The following is a 20818-nucleotide window of genomic DNA, read 5'->3' on the forward strand; positions in this document are numbered from 1 at the left end:
TAAAAAAAAATATCTCTAGACCTTATATATGCATAGTGTAACTGCAGGCCACTGATTGAGATGCTGATGTTACTCCTGATTTTGTGACATCAGACACCACCTGACTACGTAACTTCAGGCACCACATGGCTGTGTGGCATCGGGCTCTGTATAACTGTGTGACATCAGGCACCGTATAACTGTGTCACATCAGGCACCACATGTCTGCGTGGCATCAGGCTCCGTATAACTGTGTGACATCAGGCACCACACGGCTGCGTGGCATCAGGCTCCGTATAACTGTGTGACATCAGGCACCACATGGCTGCGTGGCATCAGGCTCCGTATAACTGTGTGACATCAGGCACCACATGGCTGCGTGGCATCAGGCTCCGTATAACTGTGTGACATGAGGCTCCACATGGCTGCGTGGCATCAGGCTCCGTATAACTGTGTGACATCAGGCACCACATGGCCTCGTGGTATCAGGCACCATATAAATGAGTTATGCAAACTGTAATATAAAAAGCCAGGTCAAAGGAGTACAGAATCTTGAGACATAGCCAAAAGATTTATATGATCCTACTTATCTGTCCAGTGTTTTTACTAGTTGTGTTAAGTATCTGTTGTGCCTGTTTGGCTTTATATATATTTATTAGCAACAGTGAGAAATAATCCCTTAAATAGATCCGAAATAATATTACAAGTGTTTCCATTCTTGACAAAAATAAAAAAAAGAATAAACTAAGAGGGCCAGTTTCGATGAGTCAGGACTGTTCATGGGAACAAACAGAAACTAAAGATTATATTGTAGCTTTGATGTTTACATGCCACACAGCGTCATTTACTTATTTTTTTATTTTTTTTAAGGGCAACATCTGTAAAAATATTGTTTGAGATGTTTCCGGATGTGATCTCCATGCAGTGTGGGCTTTTGATAGCTATATGTCACCTATACTTTCTGTCATCAGTCGGCCTAGGGATGTGACGACTGGGGCACGTGGTCTTGTATGCCAGGTGATATAATAGGCAGGGCATCAATCTCATGCAGATGCTGCACACTGTGTTTTATAATGGTTGATATTTTTAGCTACACGCACTTGATAGCTGGAAGGGGAACACAAGTAGCTTCATGTTCTAACCAGTTTAGCTACGTAATGGACTAAAGCTGGCACATCTAAAGGATGACTGGCATCACAGACAGAACATGTGTTACCCTTTTCAGTGTATTATGATAATAAATGAGATTACACTTTGCTAAAGTTGTAATTCACGGCACTGAACACATGAAACAGTCGTAATTGATGCTATGGCCATGTTAATATAACATTCTAGGCGTAGCATATTATAAATGTAATGCATAGAAGTGTCGTGGCAGGTAGTGGTCTCCCCCAGTATAACAATGTGCCATGTATCCAATGTACGGTTTTATACTTCTATCTTGTCTACTCTGCCATAATAATGGACAGGAGTTAAAGAGGGGGGTTATAGTGCAATAGTGTAGTGCAAGATGGTCCTTGAATTGTTTGTTAGAAAATATATTTAGATATGTTTTCCTTAGTAAAGGAGGCTCATTATGTAATATATCAAATCCAGTAGCGTGCGCCAGGATTGCGACCAAAGCACATAGGTGCACAGAGAAACGAGGTGCCATTTGCAGTAGTGTAGATGTTTACGTCCGCCAACAAGAAGCATTAAGAAGAGGGAGGGTATTACCTGCAAACTGAGTAAGTGCAGTGATGCACCTAGTTCTGCGGATCAGAAGATTCCATTATAGGGAGCGCAATTATCAAAATGAGATAAAAGGATGCAGAAGGCTAGTTTTAAGTAATATTCCTTGACAGGGGCAACGCATCCATTTCCACTCCGCTCGAGTCCCAAAACTACTACTTGTAATAATGCAGTCCTCATGTTCTTTCCCTCTTCTTTTTATTTAATGAATGGAGTAGGTCTAGGTATAGGAGTTTGGAGCATGAGTTTACACACATGCACAGTCTCCTAATCACGTTTCCGTTCTCCACACGCCAAGGCACACTTCTAGCTGGAGAGTAGTTGTGCCCCTTAATGTGCATAGGGCTGACTGTCTAGATCAGTGATGGGCAACAAGTGTCCCTGGAGACGTACACTATGCAGCCCCCAGCTCCTTCCTGCTTACTTGTCCTGTTTCTTCTTCATAGCTTGTAGCACTTATGTAAATGACCATCTGATGCGTTATTACAGATAGGTGTCTCTATCATTGATTACATTTGTTTAACATTACTTGTACGGGTAATGCTGTGGTCCTTTGTGAGCCCCTATGTGTATGAGGTTGCCTATCATAGGTCTAGATCCCTAAATGCAAGCTGAGTGCACAAAGTGTGGTCCCCTGACTGTCATAAGAGAAGCGCCTCTCAGTTGTTACCTGTATAATAGTCAGCTAAGTATTACACAACATTCGTTACAAATTGTTGTCAAATATTGACTTTACTTGTGCTCTATGTACTGTATTTTAACTCATTATTATCTTCTTTCTATTAACGACCTAAACTAGATTAGCTGCTTGATCTTTAAATCAAATGCGTATAACATTGTAATATCCAGGAGGGGGTTTGTAACTCATTTATATCGGTGATAAATGTGTTTGACATGTTTTCTATTATGATTTAGTCATTTGTAAAGATGTTAGCTATTATAAAGCCATTAGCTGGATGTGCTTGAGAGAGCCAATATTTGGCAATAAACGTTCAGCAATGGCAATATATTTGTGCTTTTGTGGCTGTAGTCTTCAGAGTGCTTCCATTTGGCTTAATGTCATTTTGTATTAATGTTGCAGAATGCATTGAGCATTCCAGTTCCTCTTGGCTGCAGTATCCATATAATTTAAGTATTGACAGAGAGTGACCGACTTGTATAAAGTAATACATATCAACAGAACGGTATGCATTGCCATATACAGTAAGATTTAAATATAGAAATAGCAGCAGTAATGATGTATTAGGTAATTGTTTTGTGCAGGGTAGAGACGCACTACTTCCCTCGTACGTCTCTATGACAGAGAAGTAAACTATAGAAAATCCAATTTACATGTGATTGCTTGGCCCCAGTGGTATGTCCCACTGTACAAAATACTATGGTTATTATGGTTCCTGTAAGATAAGATGAAACCCTGGGTTTTAATTGGATACGTTCAATCCCAATCACCAATGTGAAAGAGTAAAGACCTAAGCCAGCTCCAAAAAAAAAAAAAAAGTACAAACAAAAGCCAGTACATAAGGGGGAATTCATTTGCACACTGCAAAAATGGGACTTTACTGGAATTTAATTTTTTTACGCCCATTCTAAGTAGAGCCCCTTTTTTACCTCCAGAAAAATTATCTGTTTTCAGGTGAAAACACACAGAATCCATGATAACTTCAAGGACCTTTGTGTTTTTGCTGCCGTAATCGCGAATACAGGTCACTTATCAGGGATTTATTTATTTATTTTTTTGGACCCCAGCAGGTCCCAAACAAAAAAATCCCTCATAAGTGCCGCCACTAATTGGATAGCCCCGGTAGATAAATTACCAATTTAATTCCCCCCTAGTCTACTAATATAGGCAATGGGAAATTGGTCAAAATTTTATAGCTGATTTATTAGGGAAAGACTAGCAATAATATTAAATTGGGTGACGTTGGAACCGCTGCATAGACGCAGTTATGGCAAAAGGGTTAACTGGGTGGTCATTGGTCCGTGGGGTCACTATTCTCTGCACCCAGTCTTGCTCAGATGGTTGAGCGGATTGTCTCAAATTCCCATCCACCGCTACCACATTTGCCTACGAGGCCCAGGTCTGTGTACGTGACCTAACAGGTGTTCTAGATCCTGACATCAGGGTATTGGGCCCTCTGCTGGAAATTTAGGGGAATGGTTGTTCTGCTAATTAGTGGTGGAACAGCAGAATACAGGGTTCCATGCACAGTCTCTCTTGCTTGTTACCACTGACAATGCTAAATTCCTTTGTCGTATAAACAACCCTTATGAAGCTAAGAACACTGTACGCTGCTTACTTAAGAAATACCGTAATGATACGCTATTTGCGTAACGATCGCTCAGCCGTAGGCGAGACGCTCAAGCGTCACGTTCGCTCACGGCCCAGTGATCACAGGACACGTTATTGGTTATGTCTAGGGGAAAGATTCGCTGTAACGTAGCATACGCTAGAGACCACGAGGAGGTCACCAGCGGTGCAGACGCTCACAACACTATACCTTGATATTAAACCTTATACCGATGAAACACACAGAATACCTTAATGTGAGTACAGGGTGTAAATGCAACCTTGTGTAACCTGACTATCTACAAAGCTGTTTGAGCGTCACCGACGCTCAAGTGAACACTTAATACTATAGTAAATACACTGATACTGGTTTAGGGTTCCAAAGCCTATAATCTGTATTATATCTAGTATACTTGTAAAAGAGTAACACAGTACAAATGATACACTACAATATAACAAAGACTTCCTAACCAAACACCTAACTAAGGGATAAACTACAATGCTATCCTGGTCTAACACAATACAATACAATACTATAAAGTTTAGTCTAGGGGAGATATTAGAGAAAAGAGAGAATAGAGAGAGAGAAATTGGCTCACAGAAAGACAATGATTACGGAGAGAAAACTTACGCACAAAGGGTATGATCGCCTGCGCCTCGATATCCAGCTCCCGATTATCAGCAGATAACCGTTGATGAGAGAGTGAGAGCTGGATGTGGTCGGTCTGCCTATTTATGCCCCACACACAATGCAATCTCCTAGTCCCTACAATCCTACAGTTTATTGGACACAGGAATTCGGCCCTGTACTGTAACCAAAGGTCATAGGTTGATTCATACAGGTGGGCTGTGCTGATTTCCAACAGCTCAGGTGGGTGGGGAACTGGGTTTCCCGCCGCATACCTGAGTATGTGCAAATCATAGAAATGGACATAAACTTCTTATGTCCATAACTATTCGCACGAGCGATTAATACGCTCCAAACCAACACCGGAATATTGCTAATTAAATACTCTTCCGATGGGTATCAAACACTGCTGTATGACTCCTGTTAGACCCTTCGTGCAATACAAAGAGGGATTCCTCCGCTCAGGGACATTCTATCTAAACCAAACTTACAGAAACTATTGAGGGGAACATGATCTATAAACTACATTAATTGTGAACTTTTGTAACGAATGAGTCGCACGCTACGATCACATAAACTCTACCGTAAATGCGCATACTGCGCGTGCGAGTGCACGCTATTGCGGGTATGCGCTTCCACGGGAGAGCGTACGCATGCGCAGCACGGACCAGTGTGCGGTGCAAATATGGCAGTGTGCACTAAGACATTTTTCTGACTTTGACAGTCCACCCTTTGGCAGTCAATAATAACTGCCACAAAATATTTAAGGAGAAAAATGTAAGTCAGGGGTTAATTGATTTCCATGGTGGGGAAAGGAAGAAGAATGGAGTAGGTGTGAAGAGAGTATGACCTAGTGAGAAAGTAGAAGCATGTGTGTATGAGTCCATGTTTGGAGGGTCATGTATCATCGTGCCGTACGTGTGGTAAATCAAGCTTCGAGGTATTGCGAAGTATACATTTGAATTCCTTCTTATCCTGTGGTACAGGTCTGTGGATGGGCTGTCAAACTCTACCGAGCTCATTTCGGCTGTGGTTGTAACACAATGGGGATGCACATTTTAGTTGATGATACATGAATTGGGGGGGGGTATGTGGTTGCTGCTATCTGTGCCTGTATTCCCTATCGACTATGTGTGTTATTGCCTGAGGGTTGCAGAGATGAAGATAAAGAACACTTACGAAAAATGCAATGATATTCTATGTCAGGGTAATGTACGTTCGTCGATTGAGGTCTTGATTGGTGTCGGTTGATTGGAGTCTTCTTCTTTGTGCTTTTGCTCATAAATCGTGAGTAAAGCATACAACGTCCATGGATTTACAAAAAATGTTGGGCTAGCGTGGTTTTAAAGTTCCTAGGGAAACTGGGGTACCCATGGCATTGTCCATCAAAATCTTGTTTATCAGGTCGTCTGCTCTTCTTCTTTCCATCTTTCCGTTGTCGGCCCCTTGGCTCATCAAATCCTTCGTCTACGTGGGTCTTTGTACCTCGGAGGAAAACATAGAAATGGGTGAAAGGCGGACCGTATACTCATTACATCATTACGTCATGGTTTCTAGCATTGGGTCATAAATCAAATCCAGGTTAATTACAGTTTCCTCACTCCTTAAGCTCATCACTTTCGTACTTTGCTTGCACCTCATCAAAGCCTGCCCGCATCTAAATATCAATCCAATAGATATAACGACACCCAAATTACATAGGAGAAACTTTCCAACATCCATTATGACTCCTTGAGCCCAGTCTCCTAAACCGGAGAACCAATTTCGCGGGTTCAACCATGACACCCAACCAGTCAGCTCATTACCTACAGCAGCAAGGGTGAGATTGTGTTTTCGACGAAATTCCCACTTTAATTGCAGAATATCGTCCATCTTTTGGTCTATGACCTCTACCGGATCCTCGGTGCTATTTGTGATATACGTGCAACACTTTATGCCGTACTGTGTTGCCAATGTAACACACTATCCGCCTGTTACTGCTATAAGATAATTAAGAACCATCCTATGCTGAACTAGTTCTGTTTTGTAAGCTTGAAGTTCTCTTCCAGTGTATCTAAACGTGTCATCATACATTTCAGTGATATTATCTAACAAATTGGCGAGTGCGGAAATGTATCTATAATTCATCACTCCTCGAGCGGTGCGAGTGAAATCTAACGCTACCAGGACCTGAATCCCGGTGGATTCATGGATAAGATCAGAGGCCGGATGCTCTAACCTTTCTGACAGTTGTCTTTTAACCCGGTGCTCGTAGTGAGTGTGAGTATAAGGAGTTTGGGCACCACGGTGTATGTCCTTCATTTTGTCATGTGTAACAGTCATTACTTCAGGCAATACTTTTCCAATATAACACAATCCTTCAGAGTTTGGGGCAAGCCATTTGTACGCCTTTCTCCCGCATATGAAATATGCATCATCGGGGAGAACATAAGGGACGGAGAAGGACATGACCATGTTACAAACCTTCCAGGTGAAATCTCCTGACCCTAATTCTTCCATCTGCCTAATGCACGTATCAGTTTGTATGACATGTGCACAGTATCCTGGTGATACCTCTCCAACTCTAGTAATCCTATTTCCTAAGGTATATCGATACCGAAAAGACTTTCCTCTACTGGCTATGTGGCGTACGAGCTCGGTATCTGTAGGCATTCTATCTGCTCTGTGTGAAAAGGTCATGGTAAGGTTGCTCCATGACACTTCCCAATTTCCCGGTTTTCTGGGATTGGAGATGTTAAAACATATGAGGGACCTATCCACATGGTATTGGTGGAGCTTCAAACTAGGAGGGCTGGAGATGTTAAACCTCCGGTCCACCGGTCTCCCACCACTTAGCTCAAGTACCTCCCCTAACGTTAAAGGAAATGGTACTAGCCCTGATTTACTGTGACCCTGAGGTACTTGAGAGCATACCCAACAATCTGTTTGGTTTAACACGCTACCCACTAGAGAGTGATAGTCACTCAATGGATGCCGGTCCATATGGATATTAAAACTGGATTGGCATTACTTTGTTACAGAGCCTACAGATACAACTTTCTTTTTGAACTAACATTCCTTCACAGTTGTTTACAAATAACATGGTTGTTAGATCGTGCCCGGTACTCGCCTTTGCTTGGTGATTGGGTTGCTATTGGAAATTTACACCTCCGTCTCAGTCATCAGGACCTTTCTGGATCCTTTCTCGACCTCACTGGTACTCTCACCGAAACAGACTGCTCTGGTCAACATCATGGTCAACAGGAAAATCCATATCACAGTCTCTTGGGGCAAGTCCATCTTACAGGAGGAGAAAAGAAGAAATTTGTAAAGGGGGTATAAGATAATCAGTTTGAGGGGGAGAGAACTCGTTACGATAATAAGTTCTCTCGTTTTGTTGTTCTTCTTGTTCTGCTGTCCTCTCAAAAGGTGCTGTCTCTCAGTCTTCAAAAACGATCATTCTGGTGACGCAATATTCCCTCCTAACCGACGATCTTTCTGTAAGGAGCAAAAATCTGGCATTATCATTGGTCCAACTGAGGGGTGACATAGCATCTTTAAATCATGGAAACATGAGTGAGAAGAGAGAGAAAATAAAAAAACAAAAGAGATAGAGAACAATTCATGTGCATATATACATTACATAACTCGACAATAACCATCAATAAGAAAAGAGAAACAAAGCATTTTTAAACATTGTAAGAAAACATTGTTAGTATTAGAAAAACATTGTCAGACTTATTAGGCTGTCGTATCTACGTGTCTAATGGTCTCCTTGAGCAGTCCCTCCCCACCAGCACTTGCATTATTCCACTGTCTGTATCTGGCCAGAATACATTGTGGTGGATAGGTCATGCTGGGGTTTGGTAGACTTCTGCAAGGACCAGGCGAATATGCAATGTTTGAATTCTTACCAATAATCGTCAGAGATGGGGATAGAGAGTGAGAAAAGGGAAAAACATTTTTCACAAATACATTTACAACGTTTAACCTGGTCATTCCCGTGTCTTCAGTGAATGACCTCCCACTTCATTAACCGTTACCTCAGGCTTGCCTCCATTCCTAACAATCACCTTTCCTGCCTATGTGATTCTTGATTATAATGGTGTGTGTTGTAATTTTGCTCATTTCTTGGTCTAGGGGGTCTAACTTTATGTGGGCTGTTGCAGTTGTGGGCATAATGCCCTTCTCTCCTACAATGGTAACAAATCCTGGGCTTCCTCCATGTGTCAGTGAAATGGGGTCTTGGCTGATTTGATGCCTCCTCAAACGCTCGGATGCTCATCATCATCAATCGTTTCCCCTGTGCTTCCCTGGTTCCTTGGTTTTTTATGATTATGGTGTGGTCTTTCTCGTGATCTACAATCTCTTGCAATGTGTCCCTTTCTATGACAATGGTAACAGACTACCATATCTGGATTTCTCGCAGGGGTGTGGGGCTTTTGTTGGGGTGGTCTTGTGGTTTGGGCCTGTATTTTTGCTGCCATTAACTTATCTCTTTGTGACTCTCTGTATCTGGTGATATTCTGATCCTGATTGATGACGGCCTCTCTTAGTGCAGTCACCGAGATATCTCTCCAGTTTGGGTTGGTGGTCTGTACCCTTGTTTTTAATTTATCTTTTAAACCATTCATTAATACCTTAACCGCTATTCTTCTATGTTGTGCATTTGTCTTGATGTCCGTGATCCCAGTGTTTCCAGCCATTATTTGCAGTGCTCGATTGAAATAATTAGAAACATTTTCCCTTTCGTTTTGTCTTATGGAGAAAATTTCATTCCACTTGACAGCAGCTGGGAAATATATTCCTAACTGTCGGTTAATCTGCCTAATACATTCCTGATTGTGTTCCTCCGTACAAGGTACCTCTGTGTTTAATTTACAATCAGCAATGAACTTTTCAGGGTCAACCCTGGAGGGCAAACATGCCCTCAGCACTGTCCGCCACTCTTTGTTGGTGGGTTCTGTGGCGTTTCCTAGTTCTTTTATAAACCTTTGACATTTGGCTAGATTTTTCCTAGGATCAGGAAATTCAGACACAATTGATCTCAATTCGGTCCGGGACAAGAGACAGCGCATTGCACTGTCCTTGACGGGAATGATTCCCTGATCGTCAGTCTTCCCATTGGGGACTGAGATCACCCTGGCCAGATTGAGCTCAGTTCCATCATCTTGTGTTGGCCTTACAATATGGGGTACATCTGTTTGTGCGTGATATGAAACATTGTACGTACCTGTGGACACGACCTCACCTGACCCTCCGTTAGGGGGTTCGATTATTGCCTTTACCCATTTGGTCGTGTCCACCTGGATGGCTTCTGTGATGGTTGTTGGAAGAGGTGCTGACATCGTTCTGGGCTCACTGTCTTGTTTGTATTCCTGAGGGAGGTTTGACATGGGGTGCAACTGGCACAGGTTAATAGTTGTACATTCAACAGTATTACAATAATCATTGTTACATTTATTACACTTATTCTTAAAATCTATATTACAGTTGCTAAGAGCGTTTTTATTGTTCCACCCTTGTGCTTTTCTCTCCGCAATCAACTCCTCTCCCGATGCCATGTCTCTCCTCTCAAGATAAGAGTCAGAAAAGTCAATAGACTCTCTTTGTAATTCACTTTCCTGTTGCCATAACTGTAAATATTCATAATGTTTATTTTGTCTCTTCGTTAGTTCAACGAGACTTATCCTCCTCCTTAAATTTTGTAACACCTCTGGACTGAAGCTACCTATTCTTGGGAACTTGTCCCTGTCTTGTACAGTCATTCTCTCCCATTCATCACAAAAAACTTCAGCGTGATTTCCATATTTCTTACACATCACATATCGTGCCGACCCGATGGATCGGTTCTCTGAATCAACCTGAACCTGGGTTGATCGCCCCCTACCTGAACAAATGGCCCCCATAATCTGCAGGCGTTGCTTATTCCTCCTTGAATATCAAGGCTTTCAGCGCACCCTTACAAACAAACCAAGATGTCCTTGGGCAGGCCGGCGGTGGTGGTTTATCAAGTACCCCACTTACTTCTCGCCCACGTTGGCCTATGCCGCAATCACTGTAAACCAGAGCTGTGGTACCCAACCCAGGGCCCCTGTGAACCTTTAGTTTACTGGAACATATGAGGGTTACCCGCAGGACACTTACTCTTTCCAGTAAAGTTGGGGTTGTTAGATAGTTCCTGAGTGACCAGCGAACTTCCCTTCCAAAAATAAAAAATTACACAAATCACGTCAGAATGTACAGATAGCGTTTGTGACCACTTTACTCTAATGGTATTAGGTCAGATTACTAACTACTGCACACAATAACGTGCGGTCCAATCGTTCAGTATACGAGCACTACTTGTCATGTACTGAAAGATCAATGGAATCGATGTTTTCGGCTGCGATTCCTTCAACCAGAGCTTGTATGGCCTATATGGGTTCTGCACCAACACCCCAGGCGTTGTGCCACTGGACTTTTATAGCGGACCTTTTTACCTTATGACCTCCTGGTCTGTTCCTTATCTTATGGTCCGCTATACTCTAATGCTCAAATATTATTTAACCAGGGATGCCTCCCTAGCCACCGTATATGTCACTTACACGTATGTTCCTTAACGAGTACCCGACTTTCCTTTTGGTTCCACCTTAAAGTTATATAAACTTTTGTATACAAAACACACTCACTCAACACATGTACACTTTGTTTCTATATCTATTTCTGCGCAGAAATTGTCTTCAGGCCAAGAGTGTTACCAATTAGGAGCAGGATCTGTTAAACTAAATTTTCAGATTTTCCAAAAAAAATAGATTTGCGTTATTTACCGCGTCGCGTTATCTACCGCTGTGCGTTACTTATCGCTTTTGCGCTAATTATCGCTTTGCGCTAATTCAACTTTTCGTGACTTGAGCTACGTGGGCGTAACCAGACGCTACGTTGCGTAGTGTACGCTGCGTGCGTCTGCCTTTTGGATTGCGTACGCTAGTCTTTGTTAGCGACACGTGTACGCAATGCAAAGGATCCACCGTAACACAATATATTTATTTATCAATGTAGATGATCCCTGATCATCTACCGCAATCCACACTGACTGCCTTGTTTTCCAGACAACCCGTGTGTTGTTCTATACTTTAACTATTACCTCTACTATTAAATAACAGCAAATCTCCTTTTAGCCCTTTCTATCAACTATAAAATTTGGCAAACAGGAATAGTGATATACGAAAAAATGAAATAGAAATGCAGATATATGCGTGCGTACGCAAGACAAAAGAAAAATAAACAGTTTTAAAAGACACAAGCGTTTTGTTCTTACTTCCGGTTACCGGATTCCTTCAGCACTCTTTACCTAAGCGAAGCAGACGCTTATCCCGTCAGCAACTGCGAGACAACCTCCCACCCTTTTGCTGGGGGATAATGTCTGCTGATCTACCTAGTGCAGATGTGAAAAGGACCGGACGAGCCCGCAATTGACAATGCTAAATTCCTTTGTCGTATAAACAACCCTTATGAAGCTAAGAACACTGTACGCTGCTTACTTAAGAAATACCGTAATGATACGCTATTTGCGTAACGATCGCTCAGCCGTAGGCGAGACGCTCAAGCGTCACGTTCGCTCACGGCCCAGTGATCACAGGACACGTTATTGGTTATGTCTAGGGGAAAGATTCGCTGTAACGTAGCATACGCTAGAGACCACGAGGAGGTCACCAGCGGTGCAGACGCTCACAACACTATACCTTGATATTAAACCTTATACCGATGAAACACACAGAATACCTTAATGTGAGTACAGGGTGTAAATGCAACCTTGTGTAACCTGACTATCTACAAAGCTGTTTGAGCGTCACCGACGCTCAAGTGAACACTTAATACTATAGTAAATACACTGATACTGGTTTAGGGTTCCAAAGCCTATAATCTGTATTATATCTAGTATACTTGTAAAAGAGTAACACAGTACAAATGATACACTACAATATAACAAAGACTTCCTAACCAAACACCTAACTAAGGGATAAACTACAATGCTATCCTGGTCTAACACAATACAATACAATACTATAAAGTTTAGTCTAGGGGAGATATTAGAGAAAAGAGAGAATAGAGAGAGAGAAATTGGCTCACAGAAAGACAATGATTACGGAGAGAAAACTTACGCACAAAGGGTATGATCGCCTGCGCCTCGATATCCAGCTCCCGATTATCAGCAGATAACCGTTGATGAGAGAGTGAGAGCTGGATGTGGTCGGTCTGCCTATTTATGCCCCACACACAATGCAATCTCCTAGTCCCTACAATCCTACAGTTTATTGGACACAGGAATTCGGCCCTGTACTGTAACCAAAGGTCATAGGTTGATTCATACAGGTGGGCTGTGCTGATTTCCAACAGCTCAGGTGGGTGGGGAACTGGGTTTCCCGCCGCATACCTGAGTATGTGCAAATCATAGAAATGGACATAAACTTCTTATGTCCATAACTATTCGCACGAGCGATTAATACGCTCCAAACCAACACCGGAATATTGCTAATTAAATACTCTTCCGATGGGTATCAAACACTGCTGTATGACTCCTGTTAGACCCTTCGTGCAATACAAAGAGGGATTCCTCCGCTCAGGGACATTCTATCTAAACCAAACTTACAGAAACTATTGAGGGGAACATGATCTATAAACTACATTAATTGTGAACTTTTGTAACGAATGAGTCGCACGCTACGATCACATAAACTCTACCGTAAATGCGCATACTGCGCGTGCGAGTGCACGCTATTGCGGGTATGCGCTTCCACGGGAGAGCGTACGCATGCGCAGCACGGACCAGTGTGCGGTGCAAATATGGCAGTGTGCACTAAGACATTTTTCTGACTTTGACACCACACATTTAAGAGTACACCTACAGAAATACATTTCAAGCGATATTAAACCACAATACACACTGTCTTATCAGCTACATATGTGTGGTATTTTTGGACCATGATGTGTTAATTATTTTCTTAGTATTATAAATATATTACTTTTCACTAACAGTATTGCATTTTTCTATTCAAGGACACGATAAGACTGTAGCACGCAGCAGAAAAACATGAAAAAAATGCCGCTATTCAGTAAATCACACAAGAATCCTGCAGAAATCGTAAAAACTCTGAAGGAAAATATGACGTTACTGGAAAAGCAGGACAAGAAGACAGAAAAGGTAAGATTGTTGTCACTTTTCTCATATTGCAGCTATTCAAGTATTAAACATCCTTATTTATAGACTTATTGTATCTTGATCTTGAAGAGTACTACTATAGAGATGAAATATAAACTTGTAATCATTAACATATTGCCAGAATCATCACATTGTATATTTATAAGTTACATGTGAGATTAGAATTGAATATGGATTTTGGTTATCAGGTGGCCTTGTGCCCGCTCATTCTCATGGCAGAGAGACCAGAAAATAGCTTCAAATGAAGATCCTCAGTTATCAATATCAACAGATTACATTATCAACTCACTTCTTATTTATGTTTGATTGTGTTTTTTTCCTCTTTAGGCACAAGCTTGGCTAATAAGATGATTACACTGGGGGGCTGATTCTAAGCTGAGACTGAAATGAAAACAGCAAGTAACTTTGAAGCTGGACAAACCATGTTGCAATGCAAGGGGAGCAAATACATTTTTTGTTTTTGCATGCAGGGTAAATACTGGCTGTTTTTGCATGTAGCCTACAAATGTAAAGACAGCTTTATTTTTACACTGCAATTGAAACCCCTCTTACATGTTAAATCTCTCCCACCCTGCAGAGCAACACGGTTTTGGCAAGGTGCAAAGTTACTTGCATTTTGTTGCTTTTCTCCCAACTCGGAATCAAGCACGAGATGAGCAGAAAGAGTAATAACCTGCCGAGGATCTTTGAGGAAAAAGTTTAGAACCAATGCATTTTTTTCTGTACTATGCATTTGCAGCTTTTTCCCAGCATGTTTCCGCTGTTAAAGGCACTTTAATTTTTGAAATGTCCACTCTGCTTAAAAGTATCCTTGGGCATATATGTTTTGCTTTCATTCTGTACAAACTTAGTGCGCGCACAGCGCTTTTGGAGAGATGTACTAAACAGTGAAAAGAGTGGAGAAGTTGCCCATGACAACCAATCAGCATTGAAGTAATATTTATAATTTGCATACTATAAAATTATACAGAGCAGCTGATTGGTTGCCATGGGCAACATCTCCACTGTCTCACTTCTCCACTCTTTTCATTGCTTGGTACATCTCCCCGTTTATTACGTAATCCCTTTGGCTGTCATTCATAAATTCAGATCCACCTCATTCATCATTTCTTGACCACATTCCATTGTATTGGAAGATTTCACACTGGCATAAAACTGACAGGAGGGGATTATGGGACCGGAAATAGTTGCAAGCTTTCCAGTAAGTTAGCTACCATTGTTGACACTTGCTATATTCGTGCAACAAAAATATTATCGTTCACTCATTTCTTAATATTTAAGTGACACAAGTAGGAAACAATTAGGGCTAGCATGCCTTTAACAGGTATATGAATGTTTTGTTTAAATCGCTTTCATGACACCTACATTTTATTTTATCTATTACTTTTTTGTGCATGTGTGTAACAGGCCTCTGAGGAGGTTTCCAAATCCCTCCAAGCCACAAAGGAAATTTTATGTGGTACAGGAGAAAAGGAGCCTCAGACGGAGCCGGTGGCACAGCTAGCGCAAGAATTGTACAACAGTGGCTTGTTGGTGACATTGATAGCTAACCTGCACCTCATAGACTTTGAGGTACGTATGCTTTCAAGTGTGCAGAAGCGGCTTACTGTATTTTGGCATGAGTATCTTTTATATACCATTATCTCTGTATATAAACTGTTTTGTGCATTACAAACACTCCCACTCAAGTCATTGTAACTGCTCCAAAGCCTGGCTGTGCTTGGACAAAGGAACTCGCAGATGCCTTTTCAAAATAACGTTCAGTAATGCTATCTCCTTTAATAAACGACTCTTGTTCTATATCCCAAATGATGGCTTTGCTGGAGATTAAGCAGGTCAGTCTATTATGCAACCACCAAAGGCAATCTATCAGCCCCCATAGCCAAAGATTTGTCAAAAATCTCTTTTAATCATAACTGCATCCTCACTCCTGGTGGTGGCGACGTCTGTCTGAGGCCTTCACAGAGGTGTAATACATTGTCCTCTATATACAGTTTACCTTGTAGGCTATAAAGAAAGACCACTAGCTAGTACAATGCTTAAAGGTGACATTTTGGACTCCATTTTTGAAGGTTTATTGTTTCCATAGGATTCTATTTCTCATTGAACCATCTGTGGTTGCATTGGCAGCTCTTCACGTACTGCTTGTTTTGAAATGTAAGAGATCTACTGAGCAGCTGGCACAGAGTTGGTGGGCAAAAGGGGAGGGGATGGGCACGGAAAAGGCGAGGGACGGGGCGGAGTAGCCCATATACCATTGTCACCGGTTATATCCAGGGTCTCTTTACTAGTACATACATACATTTATGAATTTGCTAGAGAATATGCGCACATCTCAAAACTGCAAACATCCCGATGATAGGAGTTTGGTTGGTCTGCGTGAATGGAGGGTGCAGCCTTCCATAACCTCCCTAAAATATTCTAAAAAGGTCACTACAGGTCACTGAAAACATGTATTCTCTTTATAAACACAATACTAATCTCCAAACCAACATGTCTGTGTGATCACATAGCTTTTCCTTTTACAATCTGGCTGGGTCAGTATACAGTACATAATGTGGCACATAACTTAATGTAGCAGACCATTTTGTCTTATTACTATAAAGGGTAAGCTTGCTAGAAGGGCTTTCTTATTGCTGGTTTACATTTATAAAGCATTGCCAAGTATGCTGATGCTACAGTATATGAATAAGTGTTAATAATACTAAATATTTACTTCTGACATCAGACATACTTAATACATGTGAGAATAAGGCGTAAAAAGGGGCAGATGTATTAAGCCTGGAGAAGTGATAAAGTAGTGATAAGTGGAAGGTGATAACGCACCAGCCAATCAGCTCCTATCACCTTCCACTTATCACTATTTTATCACTGCTTTATCACTTCTCCAGGCTTAATACATCTGCACCAAAAACTGATACCATCAGAAAATGTGTGACATGCCTTATATATTAGAAGGCAAAAACAATTCTTCTGTGTAAAGGGCTGCCTAACCAACACATCGCTCTCCTTAAGTGGGGGAATGGGTGTTTTGTACGGAATCTATTATTCTCTTGTTTTAATTGTAGCAATGTTCTGATTCCATTGTTTTCTCAGTTACTTGTGTATGAAAATACCTCTCTCGTCTTGCAGGGTAAGAAGGATGTGTCTCAGATATTCAACAACATCTTGAGAAGACAGATTGGCACTCGAAGCCCCACTGTGGAGTATATTAGTTCCCATCAACACATACTCTTTATACTGCTAAAAGGGTAAGTCATAAAGGAATACTTTAGAATCGCCACAACAAATAATGTCTAGCTATTAATAGATAACCTCATCATATGCAGCTGTGAATGTTACATAGGTGGTAAGAAAAGCAGGCCACCGTGGACTGACAGGCTGGCACAAGAGCGTGTATTCACTGGAGGCAGTGGGTTAATTAGACAATTGTGTACTCAGTAGATTCTGTTTAAGGATAAACTCTTCATTTAACTTAGCATTTCATATCCCAAAAAGCCAACTACGCCATCCTTAAAAAGATTATCTGATGACGGCATCCAGATGCATTGTTCTAATGATCAGTGCAATAGATATATTTCTTTATTACCAGTTATTTATATAGCGCACACATTCTGCAGCTACCAGTAGACTTTTGGAGTATGGGCGGAAACGGAAACCAGAGTACTCGGGGGAACCCCACGCAAGCACGGGGCGAATATACAAACTCATTTTCAGTAATAATATTTATGTAGTGAATAGGAATCAATGTGCTTTACAGATACTATGAACATAATACCAGTGTTTAGATTTTCAAAACGTACAGAACCATGAACATTAATACAAAGGTGAGGCAGCCACTTTGGGTCATCTGTTCCAAGGATTATTCGTGTTACAAAGGATCCAAGTGAGGCAGCCATTTTAGATGCACTAAATAGGATTACACTAGGCAGAATAGGCAGTGCCTGGAAGAGATTACACCTATTGAGGGAGATTAAAAATAGGCGAGATCCTTACAAAATTATCAGAACCATGCATTGTTCATTCTACACAGGAGAATACCAGGCAAGGCAGCCACCTAGAGTGCCCTACATAGGTGACATTGGGCAGGGCGACCAATTCAAAGAAGTGTATCATGCAGTGGGGAATTTCAGAGAAAAAGAAGACGAAGTACAGTAGCAATCTGCACATTATGCATATTAAAAGAACATTTGTGGATTGCAGAATTTGTCGGGCGTGTTCTTGGCTTGACAAACAGTTGAGCTCATTTAGAGGGCATCAGGCATTACATAGATGTTCCAATGAAATTGTAATCCAAGACTTACTATTTGTTAAAGTTAGTCAAATCTAATGTAATCAAGTAACAGCCTCTCGAGCACTGTTCCTAAAATAGCTGATCTGTCACATCTCTGTATTGGTGAAAAGCAGAGCAGGGGAGAAAACTAAACCACCTTCTTTGTGAGCCATAGTCAATGAAACTAGCTTTATTAATATTTTATTAGTTTGTTAATCATTTATTATAACAGTTTCCACTCGGTGTGTTTAGGAATTCCATGTTATAGTTATTTGCCTGCATGGCAATGTACACAGATGAATAGATTAACACGTAGCCGACAGAATGTCAATGATATAAGCTGACTGAATGTCATACAGTCAAAAAAGACTGTAAATCTCATTGCTGAGGGCAGTTACCATGTAATTGTTGCATGTTACTACTAGATAATAAACAGCCTTTGCAAGAGTTTGTATTTAACAGCACGGCAGCATGGTTTGTGTAATGGTTAGCATTTCTGCCTCACAGCATTGAATATGTGTGTGCTATATAAATAACTGGTAATTAATTAATCTTACACTGACAAAGGGTATAAGTTTAATTTGCCGGCTGTGGTGATCCCAGCGTTCAGGATACCGATGCCAGAATCCCAACAGCTGGCAATGTCAGTAGCCGGAATACCGGCACAGCGGGACTATTTTCACTCATGGGTGTCCACAACACCCACAGGGGGTCATTCCGAGTTGATTGCACATAGCAACTTTTTGCTGCTCGTGCGATCAACTAGATGCCGCCTATGGGGGAGTGTATTTTAGCATAGCAGGGCTGCGATCGCTTGTGCAGCCTTGCTATGCTAAAAAAAGTTTTGTGCAGAAGTAGACTAGCCCTGCAGTTACTTACCCTGTGCGATCGATCCAGCGATGAAGGTCCCGGATTTGACTTCAGACATCCGCCCTCCAAACACCTGGACACGCCTGCGTTCGGATCTCCACGTCCGGAAAACGGTGAGTAGATGCCCCGGAGCGCCTCCCCGCTGTCAATCTTTTTGCGATGGCACTAGCAATCACTTTCTTCTTTGTTCTGGCTGCTGCCCGGCGACAGCCACCGAGCTCTTTGCGCTTGCCACGCTGCCGGCATACTAGCAGTCGGGATGCCGCTGTCGGTATATTGACGGCCGGCAGCCCGGACGCCGGTAAAACATGCTTAAACCTGACAAAGTTATTAGAGGCTTCTTGCTGATAAATGCACATGGTTTTGCGCATTAGCTAACAAAGGGCCTAACTCAGAGTTGATCGCAGCAGCAAATTTGTTAGCAGTTGGTCAAAACCATGGGGGTCATTCCGAGTTGTTCGCTCGCAAGCTACTTTTAGCAGCTTTGCACACGCTAAGCCGCCGCCTACTGGGAGTGAATCTTAGCTTATCAAAATTGCGAACGAAAGATTCGCAAAATTGTGAAAAGACTTCTCTGTGCAGTTTCTGAGTAGCTCGAGACTTACTCTGCCAGTGCGATCAGTTCAGTGCTTGTCGTTCCTGGTTTGACGTCACAAACACACCCAGCGTTCGGCCAGACACTCCTCCGTTTCTCCAGCCACTCCCGCGTTTTTCCCAGAAACGGTAACGTTTTATTACACACACCCATGAAACGGCCAGTTTCCGTCCAGAAACACCCACTTCCTGTCAATCACACTCCGATCACCAGAACGAAGAAAAAAACCTCGTAATGCCGTGAGTAAAATACCTAACTGCATAGCAAATTTACTTGGCGCAGTCGCACTGCGGACATTGCGCATGCGCATTAGCGACTAATCGCTCCTTTGCAGAAAAAAATAACGAGCGAACAACTCGAAATGACCCCCCCATGTGCACTGCAGGGAGGGCAGATGTAACGTGCAGAGACAGTTAGATTTGGGTGGGGTGTGTTCAAACTGAAATCTTAATTGCAGTGTAAAAATAAAGCAGCCAGTATTTACCCTGCACAGAAACAAAATAACCCACCCAAATCTAAGGGCAGCAGATCAGAAAAGCTGTCAGGAGGCGTCCATTTACACAAGACACCCCCTGGAGCGTAGGCATATTATCGCACTGCATACAATGTTTGCAAAAGTGTTTATTTCTGAACAAGGCCCCACGTTGCATTAGTTGAATTGTGTGTTCCTGTTTCTACGTTACGTTAATTGTCACAGCATAATTACCTCTAGGAATAACATAGTGAATGAAACTGGGACTTCTGGAGTTTTTCTTTGCAAGAGAGACTCTACACAACAATGCTTTGAAAATGCTGCTGGAATTTCAAATGGCCCGTGCCCAGTGATTCGTGCTGTATAAGTGCCCGCAGCGTTCACCTGCAGCCAGTAAGATTTATATCCTGACACTTGAGGATTTAGTATTACCGTTTGGGATTTTTCCAGCGTGCTACATTTTGTCAGTCACACAGGAGATCTAGCAATGCTATTATAATTCCTGCAGTTTTAATCATTTACGTTATCTGACTGCCTGAGATTTCCATAACCTTATTCTCAGAAAGCAGCTAAAATACTGTTTATAAAAACTTGCAATTTATCAGCAATCAGGAACCTGCTGGCTCTGCCCAGCTGCTGGTTTCCCTGCCCACCTCAGAATCTGTCTGGAGTGTATTGTGTTCAGAATGACTTACTGTGCGATCTACAACTTTTTCCAAGCTTTTCTTAAGTCCGATATTGTAGCATATGGCTGCGAAACGACTATACCTGCTTCTACAATAGTTACAGGTCCTCTTTGAGG

General features: G+C 41.9%; 1 protein-coding gene across 1 annotated transcript in view; it reads left to right on the top strand.

Annotated features, from left to right (window-relative positions):
* Nucleotides 1-20818, top strand: part of CAB39L (calcium binding protein 39 like) — a 131863-nt gene that overhangs the window by 26637 nt on the left and 84408 nt on the right. Inside the window, exons 2-4 of the mRNA XM_063951994.1 lie at nt 13644-13788; nt 15214-15378; nt 16939-17057. Coding sequence (XP_063808064.1) covers nt 13678-13788; nt 15214-15378; nt 16939-17057 — 395 coding nt within the window. The 5' untranslated portion in view covers nt 13644-13677. The remainder of the gene's footprint in view (nt 1-13643; nt 13789-15213; nt 15379-16938; nt 17058-20818) is intronic.

Source organism: Pseudophryne corroboree, chromosome 2 (assembly GCF_028390025.1).
Source record: "Pseudophryne corroboree isolate aPseCor3 chromosome 2, aPseCor3.hap2, whole genome shotgun sequence".
NCBI classification, from domain to species: Eukaryota; Metazoa; Chordata; class Amphibia; order Anura; family Myobatrachidae; genus Pseudophryne; species Pseudophryne corroboree.